The 22,616-nt window shown below is 32.7% G+C and overlaps 1 protein-coding gene across 1 annotated transcript in view; it reads right to left on the bottom strand.

The window, feature by feature from the left end:
* The window catches only part of LOC115884535 (putative pyridoxal-dependent decarboxylase domain-containing protein 2), a 30,881-nt gene extending 8,639 nt beyond the window's left edge, over nt 1-22,242 (bottom strand). Inside the window, exons 1-9 of the mRNA XM_030903139.1 lie at nt 22,044-22,242; nt 21,603-21,946; nt 21,313-21,554; nt 17,557-17,786; nt 17,372-17,443; nt 11,422-11,676; nt 9,224-9,295; nt 8,013-8,156; nt 7,362-7,590 (exon numbers count right to left, since the gene is read on the bottom strand). Coding sequence (XP_030758999.1) covers nt 7,362-7,590; nt 8,013-8,156; nt 9,224-9,295; nt 11,422-11,676; nt 17,372-17,443; nt 17,557-17,786; nt 21,313-21,554; nt 21,603-21,946; nt 22,044-22,151 — 1,696 coding nt within the window. The 5' untranslated portion in view covers nt 22,152-22,242. The remainder of the gene's footprint in view (nt 1-7,361; nt 7,591-8,012; nt 8,157-9,223; nt 9,296-11,421; nt 11,677-17,371; nt 17,444-17,556; nt 17,787-21,312; nt 21,555-21,602; nt 21,947-22,043) is intronic.
* Nucleotides 22,243-22,616: the final 374 nt, after the last annotated feature.

Here is a 22,616-nt window from a genome sequence, read left to right as displayed (position 1 = left end):
AATCCTAATTTAGGTCATATACTAATACACCAAATCTCGTTTTTTTTATCTGAAAAAATAAAAAAGTTATAGGGATAAGCCACTTTTGAGACACACCCAGTATATGATTTTTCGTGTAAAAAAATAAAGTGTTCTTGAATAATTCTAATTAGATATTTTAAATAATTTTTTTCCAGTGGCGAAAAACTCAATATTATTTTTAAGAAATAATAAAAATAATTATGCTTTTTTTATAATAAACTAATAAATTAATTAACTAAGGCTAATGTGATCAGTACCATTTTGCAATGAAAATTAAATAATCACTTGAAAAATAATTCCATATGCATGCGAGACCACTCTGTAATAACGCCAAAATCAGAGTAATACGCCGAACGTGATCCGCCGTGTATGCTGGGTCCAAAGTCCACACACCAGTAATACACTGGGAAACGCGTGCGTGAAGCGGCTTTTGATACCTGCCGCCGGCACAAGTGACAGAACTTATATTTTATTCTGTAAACTTTGCTATTAGTTACTCATCTTACTATAGTTGTATTAGATTATATTTAGTTTAGATATATTATCATCATTTCAGTAGTATACATGAAACTTATATTTTTCTACACACATTTTCCTACAAACGTCAAAACCCGGCAACACTGTATGCCGCTTTTGATTTTGTCTCTCTGTCTGTCAACCGATCATTTATATTATTCTCTGTGAAACGCATTAAAATCCACATCACTTAAATTGAATAACCAGCAGGGTACGTTGTGTCAAAACAAATCAATGTACAGGGTGAGTCAACAATAGAGTAAAGTCCATTATCTCATTTGTTTCGAGGTTAATATAAAATGTTAAATATAAAAGTTATAGTGAAAGTTAAGATACACATTTTAAAATTATTATAGAGTATACAAGGTGCTTCAGAAAAGTGTGGCGGATATAACATGTGTTTTTTAAATGCAACACCCTATTTTTTATTTTATTTTTAGAGTCTGCGTAAAATTCCATAACTTTTTTATATATAATGTTATATACCTAAAATTAATAGTTTTTGTAATATTTCAATTTGTTTTAAACAATGTTAAATTGCAGTGTGGTAAGAAAATTGACAGTGGTGCCATTGTTTCTGAAGTTGGAGTACCAAAATTTGGTAGGAGAGATTTATAGAGATATATTATGTAAAGATATTTTAGTTAAGGTATGGTGGTACGATACAGGGTGTTCAAAATATATTTATGAATTTCAACTATTTAAATTTAAAAAATCTCAAATTTTTAAATGAGACACCTTATATATTATCACTTTTTCTGATAGATTTTACAAAACTCTTCAACTTTTATTAAATATGTCATATACCTATTTTTAATAGTTTGCGATTTATTCCAATTTTTTCTATTTTTACCCATATTTTTAATAAAATTACCCTATAAAATCAAAGTTATCGCAAACTCTCGATTTGGGAAGAAAGTGCGCATCAATAGTCTTCCTGTATAAGCTGTTGCATAATGCGATAGATAGTTCTGAGCTTGTTGCACATATAGATTATTTGGTTCCTTCTATATCGACTAGATCGCATAGAACATTTTATTGTGCTAGAGCCAGAACTAATTTGTTGCTTAAATCTCCAGTTTATGTCATGTGTAGCAATTATAACGTAATATCTGATAAATGTGATATTTTCTTTGATAACTTAAGTCACATAATTGCTTTAGCTAATAATATGCTGCACAGCGGTGTGATTTGAGTTTTTTTTTTGTTTATATAGTGTTTTGTTTTTATAGTTTGTTTATATTTGGATTTTTTTTGTTTTGTTCATCTGTACTTGGTATCTGATTTTTGTATCATTCACCTTTCAGTGCTTTTACTTCTGTTAATTTTAAGATTTAATTTACATTGATATGTTTTTTTTCATTTATTTTTTATTTAGAGGTTAGTGTATTACTAATTTATAGATATATATTGTAAAATTGTCCTATAATTGGTTTGTAACTGTTGGGCAATAAAGATATTATTATGTTCTTGAATCTCGGGCTTTCCGGTATTTAACGTAGTCGCGGACTTAAGTCAAGCGTCAACGCTTTTTACTGTGTATTTAAGACTTGTCGTGTAATATTACATGTGTGGAGGATAACTGTTTTTTGAATGGGTATATAAAGTTTTGGTGCAAGTTCAAGGCCTTTCAGACTATCATGTAATGATTTTGGGATCAGTCCTGTTGATGACACTATTATTGGTATAATTTTTACAATGTCCTGGTGCCACATCTGCCTTATTTCTTCTGCTAGAGGTATATATTTTTCAATTTTTTCAGTGTGTTTCTTCTTGACATTTTGTGAATTTGGTATGGATATCTCTATTAAGTATGTCGTTTTGGTTGGTTTGTGGATGAGCGTGATGTCTGGTTTGTTGTGTGGTGTGGTTTTGTCTGTGATTATATCCCGGTTCCAGTAGAGCTTGGCTGTCTTATTTTCTAGAACGTTAGCTGCTTGATATTTGTAGTATGGTGTATGGTAGCAGATGAGTGAATATTTCTTTGCTATTTCTTGATGGATTATTCTGCAAACATCGTCGTGTCTTTGGGTATATTGTCTGGAAGCAAGTATAGGGCATCCCCCGGTTATGTGTTCTATTGTTTCGGTTTGTGTGTGACATAGTCTGCATTTGTCTGTAGGTGTTTTGGGGTCTTTGATTATGTATTTCTGGTAATTACGTGTGGCGATGATCTGGTCCTGGATTGCTATTATGAAACCCTCGGTTTCTCCAAACAGGTTACCTTGAGTAAGCCATGCATTGGATGCTGCTATGTCAATGTGTGGTTGTGTTAGTTGGTTTGCATGTTTTCCATGTAGGGCTTTGGATTTCCATTTTTCAATTTTAGTGTTTGTTGTTGTAATTGCATCAACTGGTATGAATGCTTCATTGTTGAATTGTAACGGTGTACCTGATGTTGTTAGGTTAACAATGCTTCGGTGTAGTGGGCTGGTAACTGCTTTTTCTCTGAAATATTCTCTGAGTGTGTGTATTTGCTTGTAGTTCATGTTCTTTAGATCCATAAATCCCCTTCCTCCTTCTTTTTCTTTTTAGTGTAAATCTTTCTGTTGCCGCGTGTATATGGTGTATTCGGTACTTGTTACATGTTGTTCTTGTTAACCCGTTTAGTTCTTCTAATTCCGTGTCACTCCATTTTATAACGCCAAATGAATACGTCAGGACGGACGCTGCATAGGTATTTATTGCTTTCACTTTGTTTCGACCGGACAGTTCTGTTTTGAGTATTTGTTTTATTCTGTTTTTGTATTTGCTTTTTAGTTGCTGTTTTATGTTGGCATGCTCTAATCCTGTTTTTTGTAGGTATCCGAGGTATTTGTATGTCTCATCCATTTCCATATTCTGTATGATATTTGAGTCTTGTAGAATGTATTCTTCCTGTATCGAGTGTTTTCCATTTATAATGCTGTTTATTTTACATTTATCTGTTCCCAGTTTCATTTGGATGTCTTCACTGTATGTTTCTGTAATATTGAGAAGGTTGTTGAGTTGTTTTCTAGTTGCTGCATAAAGCTTTAGGTCATCCATATATAGCTGGTGCGAGATGGTAGATGGATGTGTGAGTGAGGATATTTTATAAGCATCTTGGGGCGTTTTGTTGAGTAGGTTCGATAGGGGGTTGAGCGCAATACAGAACCAGAGTGCACTGAGGAGTCACCCTGAAAAATTCCTCTATTAATATGAATTGGTTCTGTGTGGATGAGTTGTTTTTTCATTTTGATGTTTAGGGTAGTTTTCCATGTTGCCATGATTCTCTGCAGAAGTTGTATGATTTGCGGGTGGATTTTGTATATTTGTAGAACTTGTATGAGCCAGAGTGTGGGACGGTGTCGAAAGCTTTCTGATAATCTATGTATGCAAAATGTAGAGACTTACGTTTTAATTTGGCTTGAGTGTGTATTTCTGCATCTATCACCAGTTGCTCCTTGCAGCCCCTAGATCCCTGACAGCATCCTTTCTGCTCTTCTGATATGATGTTATTATTCTGCAGGTGAGTGTTGATCTTTGTTGTTATTATTGCCGTTAGTAATTTATAGGTTGTTGATAAACATGTTATAGGGCGGTACTTAGATGGGTTTGCAGTGTCCGTGCCTTTGGGTTTAAGGTAGGTAACTCCCTGAGTTAAAAAAGAGGGGATGGCTTCCGTTCCTTGTACAAAATTTTGAAATATATTCGTTAGTGGTTTGTGGATGCTTGTGAATGATTTTAGCCAGTTGTTCTGTATTTTGTCGTCTCCAGGTGCTTTCCAGTTGTGTGTCTTGGATATGGCAGCTTTGATGTCTTCTAAGGTGATTGTTACATTTGGCATGGCTGTTGTATTTATCTGCTTGTTTTCTTCTTCTGTTATCCATTGAGCTTCTCTGTTGTGTTCTACTGCTTGTGACCAGATATTTTCCCATATTATTATTATTATTATTATTATTATTAAAGTTGCCATGACAAAACAATTACTCATCTTTAACAACTAGCTTAATAATTAGTTAGAGTTGCTGGTATTAGTTAAAGTCAATTAACTTTACTTAAATAAACTAAAATCGCAGTCGTGAATTTCTTGGTGTATTTCTATATTATAAAAGCGGACACTTGGATTTTCCGTCGGGGCGAATAGCCACAGATTAAAATAATACTAGATTACCTAATAATAAATAATAATATAATATAATAAATATAATAACACATTGGCTAATTCATTTCAGGAAAATTTGTAATTATTATCTCTACCATTTATACTTATTACAATAAATTAAAGTAAAATTAAAATGTTATTCTTAACTTGCTTAACAGACAAGACATTTTGATAATTATTATTTTTTGTCATGGGAATCTCACCACACTTTTTTTTAATGAAAAATAAGTTGGCGTTAGCGAATTCAGAAATTGATTTTACTCTTTGGTTAACATTAACATTTTTCAGGACTGTCAAGTTGACGTTAAAGTTAAGTTATTAGGTGGTCGTCATTAATCATAAATAAAAACAGATTATTGAAAATATTTAATAAGTATTAAGGTATTTTACCGCAGATCCGAAGAGATTTTACTTAAAGGTATTTTATAAACTTTCTCAGTGAGAATATTAACTCCCCTGTTTCTTATATTTTAGTTAAAGAGACGTAAGAACTATAGGAAGTGAATTTTTGTTTTCATGTTTTGACGATATCTGAGAGTTCCTAGAATTATCAAGATTATTGAATAATTACGTTGTTTAATAAGTGGAATTAATAGAAGACTTGGAAATAGGATGATGCGTTTCATGTTATAGTTGATCACCCCATTTCTCTTAATTTATTTTTATTTCAGTACAATTAATCACAAATTGAATTGATGTGTGCAAAAACAGCTATATATTTTCAAACATCCTATTTAAATAGTTCTTTTATATACTGTTAAACTGTATCAACTACAAAGTCTTTAGCAAAAAGTTATAAGGTAATAAATTTCGTAGATATAATTTATGAAAATTTATATGTATATAAAGATTAGAACACAATCCTCTGAGGGAAAAAGAAATACTCAAAAACTAATTAAATCTACTTTATTAAAAATAACAACATTATTAAATTTGTGGTCACACTCCTGTCAGGAAAGCCAGAAATGTTTGTTTAAATATTAACTTATTTTAAAATGCCAGAAACACATCAGAATATGTCACAACCACAACTATAGGTTTAGAATCAGTACTAAATTTTATACCTAGTAAGTGATACGTCAACTAACAAGTACCTATAGGATAAAAAATAATTATTAATATAGAGTGTACTATACGATGTCCTGCTTATTTATGAAATGACTTTCCTTTCAAATGTGAGGAATACCAGTAAAATAAAACATAATTTTTGGTTTGGTTTGGTGTTTGATATTCTAACTACATCTATTACAAACCTTAAGTGCTTTTAGTGAGTAACTGTATTTTTTATTATTCTTTGTGTATCCTGTAAAGTAAAAAATATATATTTCAAGAAATATAAAAACAATGCAATAGATATCAAACAGATTCATAAAAACTACTTACAATTATTGTACATATTATATATTTCAAGTGTTATTTGATCTTTGGTCCCATTACCAACATTACCTTATTTAGATCTTCTCTACTAACTCAACTTTTAAACCTGTTTTAAACCTTCTTTACATTTTAAAACTGATTTACAACAATATGTAATGCCCGCGCTGTTTCCTGAAATATAAGTTTTAATCTATTTATATTTATTATCATATACATATTACAAACCTGAAAATTACTGATACGAGCAAACTTCTCAAAATAATTAGAGACCTTTTTACAAACATCTGGACTAATTTATTTTCACGAATTTGTGGACGAGTCAATGCTTTCTAATACGTTTTTAAGTGTTTTACACATTTTGAATATTTTCCAGCCCATTCCTCAGTTCTTGATCGGTGAAAATATTATTTATAACTATATAATTAGTATTGCAGACTGCAGGTTAAATAAAAGAACAAAATCAAGTAGAATTTGTAAATAAAAACTCAAAAATAATGAAAATATTTATAAAAAGGAACCGTAAACGTCAGACGTCAGTCAGCCAAGTGTCAGAGTTCAATTAGATTTACCACAGATTATCAATTTGAACGATTTGAACTACGGTCGATTTCAGTCTAGAGATTTTCGTTTTTTAAGCCTCCCATACTGAAGTCCGCCATATTGGGAAGTTTTAAATGAATACAAGTATATCTATATTCCACACTTAATAAAAGTTGAAGAGTTTTGTAAATTCTATCAGAAAAAATGATAATAATAATATATAGGGTGTACCATTTAAAAAAATTTAAATTTCTTAATTTTAAGTAGTTGAAATTCAGAAATATATTTTGACGACCCTGTAGCATCTAACTAAAATATCTTTACATAGGTCTCTCCTACCAAATTTTAGTTGTCCAACTTCAGAAACAATACCATCACTGACAATTTTTTATCACACTACAATCTGACATTTGTTTAAACAAATTTAAATATTACAAAAACTATTAATTTTGTAATTAACCGTCCCTATAACTTTTATATTTAATATTTTTTTGTAAACCTCGAAACAAATGAGATAATGGACTTTACTCTATCGTTGACTCACCCTGTATATGGTTAGTATTGGTTAGTCTAGCTTTTAAAGACAGTCCGACGAGAAGATTTATGACAGGGACCGTTATTGTCTGTCACTGTTACTTTTTTATTGTTGTCTGTCAAAATATTCCCTGACTCGTCGGACAGATATACTTACGACTTTATTAAAAGTCATAAAGTCTATGATATAATGTTCTGCTTTTCTATAATATGAAAACAAAAAGATATCCCAACTAAATTACCTTACCTGCCCAGTCTGGCAACTCTACGACCTTCAAAACCGGCGAAGCGTCGACCAATTGTTTGAAGGTCTCTTTGTGGTGTATGGTCGCCCTTAGAATGACCAGCTGTTGCTCTAAACACTGTACAAAAGTCTTGAACTCTTCGAGAGACGGCTGCTGACCGCTGGCGTTCTCAAACGGACAAAACCTCAAGACCACGCCTATGTTTTCTAGTTCGCAGATATCTATAGGTATCTAAGAGGATCATATAACAATATATGTATATATGACGATACAGGATGTCCGAATATTCCGTGGACATTGAACTAATACGTATTTTTGGAACCAAAATAAGTTCATTGGATACAACAATTAAAATCTCTACAAAATTGCTTTGTTTGTTCCTTAGAGGGTATCAAACTTATATCGGTTCTTAAAATATCTTAAAAAATTTATTTATTTTTTTACAGTTTGATGTCCTCTAAAGGACAAACGAAGTATTTTTTATAGAGGTAAATTGTGTCCAATAAGCTTATTTTGATTGCAAAAATACGTAGTTCTACGTACACGCTATACTGGGACACCTTTGTATAAGTCTATAATATATAAAAATAAAATCATAAAAAAATTTAACTGTATAATAGAAGCATATAAATATAATATAAAGAAATAAATACCTGCGGAACATCTAATTGTAATATTTGTCCTAACCATGAATTAAGTTTATCATAATATGGTGGCACCTTCATTAGAATTTCATCTTCTTTAACTTCTGGAGTAAATTGAAAGACTACGCAACAGGCTGTAGATTCAAACAGCATCTAAACATAATAATAAAAGCAGGTTTTTTAATATAAACTCTTAATTAAGACAGTTAAGATTTCCAAAGTATGTCTATAAACTATAGTATTCTTTGGTCTAAATGAAAAGAAACACTATTTTATTTATTATAGCCCCTAACATTTTGCGCTGGATGTGTACCATAATTGTAAGACCCATGATTACCTATGGAGCAGTTACTTGGTACACAGAACTAGAGCAACGTACAGCAAGGCAAAACCTGTGCAAAGCACAGAGACTAGCGTGCATCTTTATCACAGGAGCCATGAGAACATGTCCAACAGCAGCACACACACACACAATGAAGGTCATCCTAAACCTAACACCACTCTACTAACTGGACCAGAACCGTTCTACTTCCCAAGTGGAAACCAACTTAAAGCGGAACTCAAGAACTTGGAAAACTCTATTCGTGACCTGGAATGGGAATCCTCCAACGGTTTAAAACACTCGAAGAAATTTTTCAGAACTTAAGACCGAAAAAAATCAAAGATTTTCCTTGATTTAAGTAAGAAAAATCTTCGAAAGAATAGTGCTGTATGCATGTGAAACGTGGACGTTCAATGCAACGGAAAGTTCGAGGCTAGAGATGATTTGGGAAAGAAAAATACTAAGGAAGATTTTTCGAGGAAAGAAGATAGACAACATATGGACCAGCAGAACAAATGAAGAATTAAAGCAACTGTCGGGCACCCAGTATAACGGAGTAGCAAGAGTACAAAGACTGAGATGGCTGGGACACTTTGAAAGAATGGCTGAAGTAAGAATTCCGAGTATGATAATGAATGATATATATGATATGAGCTTATATATACCTCATACTGTTCGATCGGCAATCCGATACGTTCGTTGTTACGGCTAATTTTATGTATGTGTTACGGTTAAGGTCCGATGTCTGGGTAATGTCGATAAATGTCACAGATAAATCGTTATATGTAGACTGGGCTTTAGACTTTAGAACACCTCTAGGTTTATTTTTTTACCTCTAAGGTTTGCAGTTGTAGACATTTATTTAATTCCATTCCAATTAATTTTATGAAATACTCACAGCTAAACTGGCCGGTTTTGATATGAGTTCGGTAATGGTGTAGGCACCACTCTGACCTCCTGGTTTAGGACTCTGTAAACAAAAAAAGAAAAGCAGAATGTAATAAATAAGATTTTAAATAAAACACTTTAGAATTTGTTTAGTTCTTGATCGTTAATTTGGTTATTTATATAGATATTTTTTTTATTAATGTCATATAAATAAATTTAAGGCGAGAATACACATGCCATCAGCCTGCTCTCGCACTTCTACAAAATATTCACAAAGGTGCTGACAAATCGCCTGTCAAACAAATTCGACTTCTATCAACCCCCGGAACAGGCAGGGTTTAGAAGTGGATATAGTACTGTGGATCACCTTCAGGCAGTCCGCACTCTCGTAGAGAAAAGCACCGAATACAACTTCCCTATATATGTCGCCTTTGTGGATTATGAGAAGGCTTTCGACTCTATAGAGCTACACCATCCTCGATGCCCTACAAAATGCCAGAATAGACTACAGATACTCGGGCATAATATCATCTATTTACAAATCAGCTACAATGACTATCAAACTGGATGACATAAATATCACAAATAATATTAAAATGGAAAGAGGAGTCCGACAGGGAGATACTATTTCTCCCAAACTTTTTACACTGGCCCTGGAGGACGTATTTAAGAAGCTGAACTGGGACAATAAGGGTATTAAGGTAGATGGTGGGATGCTTAACAACTTGCGCTTCGCTGATGATGTCGTTGTCCTGGCCTCATCGTTGGAAGAACTTCAAACAATGCTCGAACAACTTCACCACACATCTACGCAAGTAGGTTTAAAAATGAATTTGTCTAAAACTAAAACCCTAAATGAAAATGAAGAGCAAGTTATTGTTAATGGACAAAGGATTGAGAACGTTAAAGAGTATATATATCTAGGTCATGCCATAAAACTCGGCAAGGAAAATCAAACAACCGAAATTTCTAGAAGAATCAAACTCGAATGGGCAGCTTTTGGTAAACTTAACTTTATATTCAAAAGCAAAATCCCAAATAACCTAAAAACAAATGCGTCTTGCCTGTCATGACCTATGGTTTGGAGACTATGACGATGACGGCACGAAGTAATCACGGCACGAAGTAAAATTAGCACGATAGCTAACTCTAAACGGTCTTGGGCAGGACACTTGGCCAGACAGTCCGAGGAAAGATAGGCAAAAAGACTTCTTTGCTGAAGGCCACGCTTAGCACAAAACGCCCAGTCGGCCGACCTCCTAAAAGATGGACTGATGATATCCAAACCGTAGCCGGTAAGAACTGGATGAGGAGGTCACAGAATCGAAACGAGTGGAAGAAACTGAGAAAGGCCTACATTCTGCAGTGGATGAGTAATGGCTGAGAAGAAGAAGAAGAGCAGCCAATGGTCACTTGCGAGGTACTGGCAACTGGCAACGCGTTGTTATTCGCACACGTTCAAACATGACTTGCATGCTTTTCCCTCCCACCCAGTCGACGCAATCGTGCTACTTGCACAAGAAATCAAACGTCTTGCCATTTACTGGCGTGCTATTTTCTAGAGTGCTTTTTTAGTGGCAGCGAGAGTCACACATGCAAGTAGCACGCATCTTCAAGTGTACTGGCATACTTCTATGCGTGTAACACGCATGCGTATTCTCGGCCTTACAGAGAGTATTTTCCAATAATAAAACGATTAAAAACTTTATTTTTTTTAATGGAACATCTATATATTATTGCATTGCAACAGTGTAAGTCCTGTCAGGAGAGATATTGAAAGACAACATCCAAAAAATGACAGAAAATATAATTTACATGTGCGTTAAAGTGCAGACACAATCGTCACTGACATGTATCTTTCATTTAGACAAACTACACTTCAGACATGTTTTGTATGACATAATCTATGTTTATCTATAACCTTTTCTGAAATATTGACATTTGAAAAATGAAATTTTTTTCTATTTGACATGCAACAAAATCCAAATGATACAGCATAGAGTACAGTAACTGTTTGAATGTTCCTTTTATAACCTTCCTTAATAGTAAAGGAAGAAGCAGAAGAAAAAAAAATCATACAAATTGTCTTTTTTTTTAAATCCCGTTTTTTAAACCTCGTTATCTTAATGCAACAATTGTTGAATGACTTACACTGATCGACTTCTGAACCCTCCATATATAAATACATTTTCATAGATACCTACTCACCAATACTCTTACGTGTCGAAACACATCTAACGCTGAATACAGCCTTTCACTAGCCAGAAAGTTTTCTCTAATCCTCGACAGGAGGCCTTCCTTCCCCAAACTTTGTAGGGCTGCCCAGAGTGGTAAAGAAATAATTCTCCTACTCAGATGGTCGGTGTTCAAACCGGCTAACAGTGGGAGGGTGCTTTCCCTGGTCGCGCCTACTTGTTTACTCCTGTTTGTGTTATTTGATATATCCCACAGCCTGTATAATGTCTAGTGTTTTTGGTTAAAGAAATATACTTAATGTATGTCTACTGTAACTGTGTCTAGAAAGGAATTTCAAGAATGGAGTATACAGACCGGACCACCGTAGTAGTAACATAGGGAGAACCGGACGAATTAGCGTATACCCGTCCGCCGGATAAAAAGCAGGCGAAAAAAAGCGATAAAATAAAAATAGGTAGATATGTGATAAGAATGTTTCAGAATTTGTATTTATTCGTGTTTTAATAGCCAAAACGAATACATAGATTCTCGCGGCACTTCTCTTGTAAAATTTATTTTTTAAGTAAAATAATGGATGTTTACGAAGTTCGTGAGAAAATTCAAATTGTAAAATGGTATTTCCAAAATAGGTCTTATCAGGATATACAAACAATTTTTCCACAAACTTTTGTAAACAGGCCAATTCCAACTTTACCTACTATATCAAGAGTTATTAATAATTTTGAAACACATGGGTGCGTGTCCCCACAAAAACACAAAAAGCCTGATGTGTTGATTAATGAAGAACAGGAGTTAAAGCAAGTGTTCATTTGTGCTACCGCGGATCAAAATCCCACGTTTTCAAGTAATCAAATCGCTGAGGTAACAGATTCTTCACCTAGCACGGTTAAAAGAGTCTTTAAAAAGAATGGATACCGATCGTATGAAGCGCGCAAAACTCGAGAAATTTTCCATGAAGACCAATTTCGGCGTATGGCGTTTTGTGAATCTGTAATAGAAAAGGCCAATTTAGATGAAAATTTTATTCGGCGTATAGTTTACACCGACGAATCAAGTTTTCCTTTATTGAGTCGTCATAACCCTACACAAGTAAGATATTGGTCTCGGGAAAATTTGCACAGATATTTTGTGGTACGCACGCAATTTCCTCAAAAGCTAAATGATTGGGGTGGTTTTGTAGGGGAGCATATGATTGGTCCATTTTTTATAGAGGGTAATTTAACTGTTGCAAAGTATTTGGACTTATTACAGCAGCATATTGTCCCTAGAATTCGTGAGTTATTGGGAGAAAGATTCCACAATGTCTGGTTTCAACAAGATGTCTCGTTTCAACATGAGTCCGATGTAATGTTGTTCAAGGATATTTGAACGATACTTTTCCCAACCGTTTAATTAGTGGAACTATTTTGTGGCCCGCGAGATCACCAGATCTTTCTCACAATGATTTCTTTATGTGGGGTTATGTAAAATCCATAAAGTATATGGTCATAATAGGGCTAATAAGCTAATAAGTAAAAATGCGAGAGGCTTTCCAAACTATTAGCCCTAATATGTTAGCCAATGTCAGACGGGGATTTTACGACCGCCTAGGCTTCTGTCTAGCACAAGAAGGTGGTCTTTTTGAACACTTGTTATAACTTTTTTTTACTTAGAGTAATATTTTATTTTTTTGGGGGGGTTTGGAGAATTTATTTTTAGTTTTGGAAGTATTTTTATTTTAAATGTTACCTTAAGTGAAGGTAAACACTTAAAATAATAAATACTCGGCACTCCTCGCGTCGTATTCCTAGTCTGTCCAACTGACCAGCCGACTAGCCGGCCGTGAATCTCGAGTACGAACGCAAATCGGGTAAACGTAAATTCGTCCGGCAACTTGCTATGTTACTAGTAGCCTGGTCTTCTCTGTATATTTAATTTATTACAAAACACATTCAAATAAACAGCAATACATTTTATAGATCGCTACCTATAAGCTTGGTGCCTTTCGGTTGATTTCAAATCCGACCGCAGCGCTGTACACGGCAGAAATCACAAATTTTCGCTATGTATTCCACGCCGCACAATGGATCGAAGTATAAGAAGATAGGGACATTGGCTGTTTTTGAAGAGTTCCAAATTTAAATATTTTTTTACATATTTGTGTTAAAGAGATACTCTAGTCTTGTAAAACATATACAGTATGTCTGTTTGTTATTTACTTATTGAGCATATGAGCACCAATTGAAGTAAATTGAAAAATCATTCAAATTGGTAGATAAAGAGTCTTACATTTGATTGTAATTTTAAAATGGATGTAAAAGATATTCGTTTGTTATATATAACGACTTATTAGAAGCGTTCTTGGGCTATAGTATTGGACTGTTAAATTTAAAAAAAAGTCACACCAGAAGTGAAAAACTCATTTGTTTTTTATTTATGTCATTAAGACTTCGAATCGATGAATTGATTGCTGGAAAGACTATATATACATTACTCCAAGTTTTGGTTTCAGGAAAAAAAAAATAAATACCGAAAAGTTTAATAAATTTGCAAAAGAGACTGCAGAAGAGTTAACCTTTATGGATGGTATTACATGCCATCTTCTCTACACAAAATTTTGATACACGGAGCAAAAATCGTTAGCAATTTTTGGTTTCCGATAGGGCATCTGTCTGAAGAGGCCTCAGAGTCTAGGAATAAATACTTTCGGAAATATAGAGAATGCCGTTCAAGAAGGTCTAACAGAACTTTTGCAAATGAAGACATTTTACATAATCTTTTGTTGTCTTCCGATCCATATATAACTGATATGCGTAGCTGTGATAAAATTCATAGCGATTTAACAGAGAAAGCAATATCTCTTTTGTTATAATATTTTTGTTTTCTTTTTTATTTAGAGATTAGTTCTTTTGTGAGTCACCCTGGATATTTTGCTAACTATTTGGTACAAAAGGCCATATTAATTTAGATTTAACAGAGAAAGTAATTTCTCATATGTTATAATGTTTTGTTTTCTTTTTTGTTTATAGATGAGCTCTTTTTGTAAGACACCCTGTATATTTTTTAAAATATCTGGTACAAAAGGCCATATTAATTTAGATTTAACAGAGAAAGCAATTTCTTTTTTGTTATAATATTCTTGTTTTCTTTTTTGTTTAGATATTAGTTCTTTTTTTGAGACACCCGGTATATTTTGTAAACTATATGGTACAAAATGCCATATTAATTTAGATTTTTGTTGTATTTATTGAAGTCGTACATAAAAAACAGTAAAATAAAAGCATTAATTTTGAAATAAGTCAATGTCCCTATTTTCCTATGCTTCGATCCATTGTGCGCCGTCCCGGTTATAGTTCATGTTGATCACATTAAAATAATATTGAAATCGAGGCTTTGTCAATATTTAAGTATTTTAGTTTTTTGCTAGTGCCAGTTATTGAAACTATAAAAAACTCAGGTACGAGGTTTGTGTGATGTAACGCTGTTTCGGGTAGTAAAAAATAAGTGAAAAGGAATCCTAACTAGGCGTCGTGTTGTGTTGTGACAATTTCAAATGTTAATAAAATTGGCGAAAAAATGGCGCGTAAAGGAGAGCGTTATTAGGGCGTTGTTGGATGCAATAACATTCTGAACTTTCCCGGATATACAACTCTCCCAAAACATTTTATAGCTTCACAGCTTCTCACACCAATTTGATCAAAAGCAAAAATGGATTCAAGCAGTTCGACGAAACAAGTGAGTAAACAAAGTGCTTGTTACATAATAAAAATATTAAATAGACATACATATACTATGAGAGGATAAAATATAATTTGCAATATTAATGGTATACTTTTTTTAATCAACTAGTGATTAAATGTTTTATGAACATCTTCTGAAATTATAATTACGAACCTTTAAAAAATTTCGTTATAGCCAAAATAGCCCCAATTATGACCCCACTAGCAAAACCGGTGATTAAAATTATGCTCGCTACCGTAGTTGAACTCATCTAAAAAGTTTTTTTTAGCTGGAATAATAAATTTTAATACAAGTTAGTATTAAAATTCAATTCAGTTAATTAATAAAGAAGTACAGTTTTAGAATTTTCACAAATAATAATTCCTAACACTTTTAGAATAATTATATAATACATTTTTCGTATACTCGCTATTTAAACCCGTGTATTTGTATAGTCTGTAAAACGAATAACTTTGAATTTGGCAGTTCCCGCGGGCTTTTCTAGTGTTAATTTTATTAGGTTAGCAACTTGCGGCCATGCTGACGCAATGCCATCTCTAATAGAACAGCCTCGGAGCGAGATTTATGACGTCACGCTAGTTAAATACTACGGATTAATAAATATGTTGTAGAATACATGGAAAATATAATAATTCCTCGTATTTTTGGTTTGAATTTTATGATATAGTTTACATGAAATATACATAATATACACTTAAAACATACAATATATATACCTACTTATTTATAGTAATAAAACTTTCGCAAATAAACTATGAACCATACAAATGCAGCAAATGTTTTACAATATACAAATAATGAATGGGTACATAAGATAAAGGGTAAAATGTAAAATATATTTTAAATTTTGGGGTTTGAAAATCGATCTAATTTAACAAATAACATTCAATATCTACTACTTACTATGGCTGAAATCGTACTCCATAGTCAATGTAGATAGTTTTAGTGTTTATAATGTGTTTAAGTGTTAGTTTATAATAATTTTAAAAATTTGTGGTCATCTTTTAACAAGTTTTTATTAGTTTATTAATTGAAGTAAACATTATATGGTGTGTGGTGTGAATATTTTATATGTAATTTTTGGATTATATTCGACACTATTTTTTCATGACACAACACTGATGAAGGCTATGATGTTAGCCGAAACGTTTTTTAAACCAAAAGAAATAATGAAAAACAAATGAAAACTTAATCAGCGTTTTTTCCGAACCTAAATCACAAGAAAATCAAAAATTTTAGAATATTTTTACATATAAAATGACAGCGATCTTTATTTTATAGCTATCTCTGACGCCTTTTTTCTATGATACTGTATTATTTGCAAATATAATTTTTCGAACATTGATACTTGCAAAATATACATATACGTTTTGTGAATGCAAATAATAATATTTCACAATTAGTAGATATTGAATGTTTCTTGTTAAATTAGATCGATTTTCAAACCCCAAAATTTAAAATATATTTACATTACCCATTATCTTATGTACCTATTCATTATTTGTATATTGTAAAACATTTGCTGCATTTGTACCTATGGTTCATAGTTTATTTGGCAAAGTATTTATTAACTGTATATTATGTATATTTCATGTAAACTATATCATTTTTAAAAAACAAACCAAAAATACGAGGAATTATTATGTTTTACATGTATTCTACAACATATTTTATTAATCCGTAGTATCTAACCAGCGTGACGTCATAAATCTCGCTCCGAGGCTGTTCTATTAGAGACGGCATTGGTCTGATATTTAGAAATATCAAAAGCTGATGACATTTTACTTTTGACAATTGTGTTGATTTTTGCAAGAAGTCACTTGTTTTATTATTTTCCTTTTCTATTTCACGAAAGTAAAAAGAGTTACCTATCTGATTCGTTCAGGCATTCAATTTAAAGAATATCAGTAACTTTTTTGATAGAGGGATTTTATATTTGCCATGTTGGTAAAAAATAACGGTCAAAATTCAAAGTTATTCATTTTATAGACTATATATATCAGTTGTTTACGATATTCTTCGCTGGTGGCAGCACCGGCGGAGAATGCAACAAGCCTATACTTCATAGATTATTGAATTATTGATTAGATACCCGGTAACGTAGAACATTTTCGTTATTCACAAAATAAAAAAAAATATATGTTACCAAAAAAATCACAAATATAAGAAAATAAACGAACTATAACTTTAAATAGGCGAGGCGGTATGAGAAAAAATAAATAAACTGTGACAAAAAGGATACAACATTTGGAAGACCAGGTATACCTAACCAACTTCCTAATGACAAAGTAAAACTGTCTGCAACTGGCGACACCTAAATAAAATAAATACAAAATTTATAAATTTAAATAAAATAATTCATATTTATCCTGAAAAGGCAAAAAACAACAAAAAAATTGTACAAATAAACATGATAAACATACTTACATGACCATTTCTTTGATGACTTGGTAATGTCAGGGCGGCCAAATTATGCCCTCTCAGATGCAGCCAGCAGTCATGTGTCTTGCACAGCTCTTTAATTCTGGTAACATTGTCTACATGGCCTGTTACAGCAGTTCCTACATCGGCGATCACAATTACAGGAGTTCTCCCTGTGACACTGTCATCTGCTAGCATTTTCTGCAATGCTGCAACGTCCATTGTATACTGGGAACCTGAAAGTTACCGCAATTGGCACTTAATAAAAATCAACATCTTGTATATGATTTGCCTTTTAGATGCAGAATTAAACAAATCAACATTTTTTGTATTTAAAGTGTGTTCGCGGTATTATACCGTACTGGCAACTGTTACTTTTGGGTCGGCATTTACATGTGTGGAAGTAAATCGCATAGGGATCTTATTATGTCGGAGTGAGAGAAATGCGACCGACCGACGCGACGCGCGACGGTGTGCTGTTGCGGCGTTGCCGATACGCCTTTCCCTATCAAGTAAAGTAAAATCAAGATCGCAAACCGCTTATTTTTAAAAGACTTTTTTTTCAAGAGATAACTAGATAAAATCATTAGGTTTGTAATGTTTCTAGCTTGCACTTAAAAAAATTCAAGCTATAGGGAAAATTACAACGACTCGTTAATAAATAAACAAATCAAGTATCACGAGACGTAATTAAATCGTGAAGCTGAACGCATGATGTACACCTTTCCATAGAACTTTAAGTACTGACAGAGGTATTGATTGGGTCGACCGGTCAACTGCGACAAATCTGCTATATCCCCTTCCATGTCTCTTAGTGATGTGCACAGTTTCTCGGTTTATTTCGTACGTTTGGCAACGTGTTTACTGTCCTCTCTTTGTTCAGTACATTATAAACGCATTCTACTCTTCTTACATACGGAAATCTCGACCCAAGACTAACCTTTGCCAGCCCTTAGTATACAAAAAATGTTCGTTTTTCAATTATGCATTTAAAAAAATTATATGCAGGATGTTGCATTTAAAAAAACTGAGATATGGCAGTATAAATATTGCAATATTGGCCACGCCAGAGAAAATTACCCTGTATAAAATAATGTGAATTGTCCTTATGTGTGAAATATCCGATTACTTCTGTTATTTTTGGTGTTTAGTAAAATAAAGGTAAATATGAATAAAGTTATATTCAGCACCAAATAGTTTTTACCACTTTTTATATACCGGGTGCGTCTCAAAAGTGGCTCACACCTATAACTTTTTTTTTCAGATAAAGAGATTTGATATGTTAGTATATGACATAAATTAGGATTGATTGACGTATTCAATTCTTTTCGGCCACTTCCTGTTTCACCGGAAATGACTACAACTTTTGATTTTTAAACGGCACCTTTGGTATATTTTTTACTTTATTCCATTGAAAATAACACTCTGAATAAAATGACATACCATATGTCAACTTTTGACATTTTCGCATATGGTTTATTTGAAATTAAAAACATACGGTTTATAACGACAATTTGACTCGAAATACCAAGTGTGTGGTACCAAATTATTCGTAAAAAATGCTTTTTCCAAATATGTTAACGAGCCACCCTTGTTTCATTTGAAAAAAATGAGATATGATTAAAATACGATTCGGGCATCTTTTAACCAGCCAGGACAAGACACGAAAAACATTAGACAATCAAATCTATTTTTCCAGGGCTCCTTGATTAAACATTTGTATTTTTAATACAGCCAAGGCACTCTAGATTGAATTTTAAAATATAATTTTTTATTAAGCGAGATTGTCCAAAGTGGACATATGATATGTCATTCTATTCAGAATGTCATTTTCTATCGAATAAAGTAAAAAAATACCGAGGGTGCTATTTAAAAATCAAAAGTTGTAGTAATTTCCGGTGAAACAGGATGTAACCAAAAATAATTGAATACGTTAAATAATCCTAATTTAAGTCATATACTAACATACCAAATCTTGTTTTTTTATCTAAAAAAAATAAAAAAATAGGGGCGAGGCACTTTTGAGACGCACCCGGTATAACTAGATATCTTTGCTACTATCAATAGGAAAATCTCCAGAAAGTCGCAAACTACACTTTAATTTATATCACGTACTAACATACCAAATCTCCTTTTTTTTATCTGAAAAAATTAAAAAGTTACAAGGGTGAGCCGCTTTTGAGACGCACCCGGTATATGGTATTATTTTTTAATATATATTATAAGTGAAATCTACTGAGCAAAAAATATATATCTACAGCATTTCATTTAAAAAAATACAAGTTTTGTGTGAAAACCAACCTGAAAATCTATGAAAATATTTTTAAATTAGGCGCTACCACTATCCACATTATTTGTAACAAATACTGGATTAGGGAATGCAATCCCGCACCAAAATGTCAATCCCGCAACCCCGCGGGATTAAAGCAATCAATCCCGCGGATCCGCGAAATTGCGAGATTGTAAACAATAGTCATACATTGGGTCCTAAATGGTACAAAAGGCATTGTACATTTTGCATAGGCCCACAATATATTGATATAGCGTGTATCTTAAACTAGCTGTACAGAAATTTGGGTACCGAGGTATACAGGGTGTTCAAAAAATATATTTAATATTAAATAAACTTAAATTTTATTAAAATTTATCTACTTATTTTATAAATAAAAATATTACTCTGATTGAAGTTTTTTTTAACTTGTGTTAGTTATCTGCTTTTAGATACACTCTATATCAATAATTGTTTGGCATATGCAGAATGTACAAAGGTTTTTGTACCATTTAGGGCCATACGTATGACTAAAAATGCATATTTTCCCTAAAACAAAAAAAACAAAAAACTGATCAAATTGTTTTTTCTAATTTCAATACAGGTTCGTCGTACTTGGTAAAAATTTCGATTTTTTAAAAATTGTAAATTTGCGGTAAAAAAGATTCTTGATCAAATTTTCACACTCTTATAAAACACCCTGTATACGGGAATTCGCTAAATATATTTTCGAAAACCACATCAGCATCTTAATCACAATAGATTCATCTAAAACCATGTCCAAACCGCATCCCAAAATCTTTTTTAGTTCAAGAGATATTCTACTTTAAATTTACCCTAAAATTTTGCTGGTCCCAATAAATATGTCCGGCAATTTATTTGACGAAATTGTCGACAAGTACTAGTTAAACGCTTTTGTTCACTTACGCACATAAGTCAGAAAGAAATCTAACAACTAGCCTGTTTGTTTCACTTATTTTTAATGGCCAGGCCGTAAGGGGAATCCCCCAGGTTCCGACCGTCGACGCATCGGCCCGGAACGAAGCGGTTTGATCTTAATCGAGATCGATTCGGTTACCCAGTAGTAATGTTTGGTAATGTGTTGATCCCGCGGAATCTTAGAGGGATCCTGCATTTGCGGGATTGCATTTCCTATACTGGATTAAGCCTTATATAGAAAATTCTAATGGAGTTCATTTAAGACACTAGATCCCCCTGTATATACAACTTTATAATATTAATTATTTATAATATGAACTTTGTGCATTTATATCATAGTTCAAAAATATATATAAATGAAAAAAAAATGTTAAGCAAAGACCATAATCCCCCTAATTCTAATTTCAAAATAAAGCAAATAAAATCATAAGTATAGATTAATAATGTAATGTGATTATATCTATATCAGCAGATTGATAAGGAAAATTGAAAATTAAAGTATACTTAGTACTTGATCTTTTTTTCTATTTTATTTTTAACATTATTAAACCTACCAAAATGTGTATTTACTGGCACAGGCCGAATACAAGCCAGAGGAAGCCCCAACTGTCTACAAAGATGTTGAATAATTCCTAATGGACTTGAAATACTACTATAAATAGTAGGCAAAGATGAAGTAAAAGCTAACGTTCCATCTTCTAAATATCTCGGGTACTTATAGTGCAACATCATCCTGGTTATTCTCACTAAACCCTCGAACTGATCTTCGTGATAAAATGCTGAACAATCTAGAAACCTAGTAAAGACTTTTAATAACACACATGCTAGATACAACATCACATACCCAAATAACTGACTGATCCATCTTGTAGTGTCAGTTGTAAACCTGGTGCTCAATTTTTGTAATATTGACCGATCTAAACCACCACAATAGGCTGCTAAACTATGCGATACCATAACCAATTTTGTAAGATAGTCAAGGTGTAGTGCTGGTACTGGTTCTCCATCTTCGTCAGTACTGATTAAGCCTTGTATAATTTGTATTATCTCATCGGTATGTTTTTTCTCCAGTCCTAAAAATACAGTTGATGGTTTCCGTATGGTTTCGGTTTCAACTGGACTCTCAACTGCTTGTTCTAATCGACTAACTATTTCAGATGCTTCTATTGCAATTTCTCCGAGGTTTGGCTACAAGTAAATTTGCCACATCAATATAAATAAGCGCTATTTTAAGATATCCTGTACTGTGTCATCAAAAATTTACTAATGAAATAGAACGACTTACTACTACTTTCTCTGGAGAGGAGGTCCTCTTGTCGCTTTTAGTGTCCATTACTTGTGTATTATCGGAATTTTGCTGCTGATACAATTTTGTTTGAGGTAAAGAAGCCATCGTGGCAAAATTGATACACCACTTTTTCAAATGTAAACATGATTTAAGTTACGAAGCATTTTCCGTACGATTTTTGATAAGAGACCTTGACTACGTACGTCTTGTCGTAATTCAGGTAATTCCACTCAGCTGATTTCTGTGACGTCTGTCAATGTCATTATTTATCAATTAAAATTTTTAAATATTGTTGATTTAAAAAGTTTAAAAAACATTTTATCAAATGCAAAACCTATGTAAAAATATACGGTACAAGTACATTTATTTTACACTTGATTTATAAAATAATTAGAAATAATAGTTAGCAAATCCATAACTAGAGGGCGCAGATTTGTAATAAAAATTCGATTTTTAAAGTTTAATTAATTTATAAATCTACTATTATAGCATTGATTCTTCTATTTTTCTCCATATTTGCATAAAGTTTTGCTGTTGAATAATTTCTTTTTGAAAATCAAATAATTACGT

Source organism: Sitophilus oryzae, unplaced genomic scaffold, assembly GCF_002938485.1.
Source record: "Sitophilus oryzae breed Bouriz unplaced genomic scaffold, Soryzae_2.0 scaffold_297_pilon_pilon, whole genome shotgun sequence".
NCBI classification, from domain to species: domain Eukaryota; kingdom Metazoa; phylum Arthropoda; class Insecta; order Coleoptera; family Curculionidae; genus Sitophilus; species Sitophilus oryzae.
The sequence above is the reverse complement of the archived record's forward strand: the minus strand, read 5'-3'. Positions and strand labels throughout refer to the sequence as shown.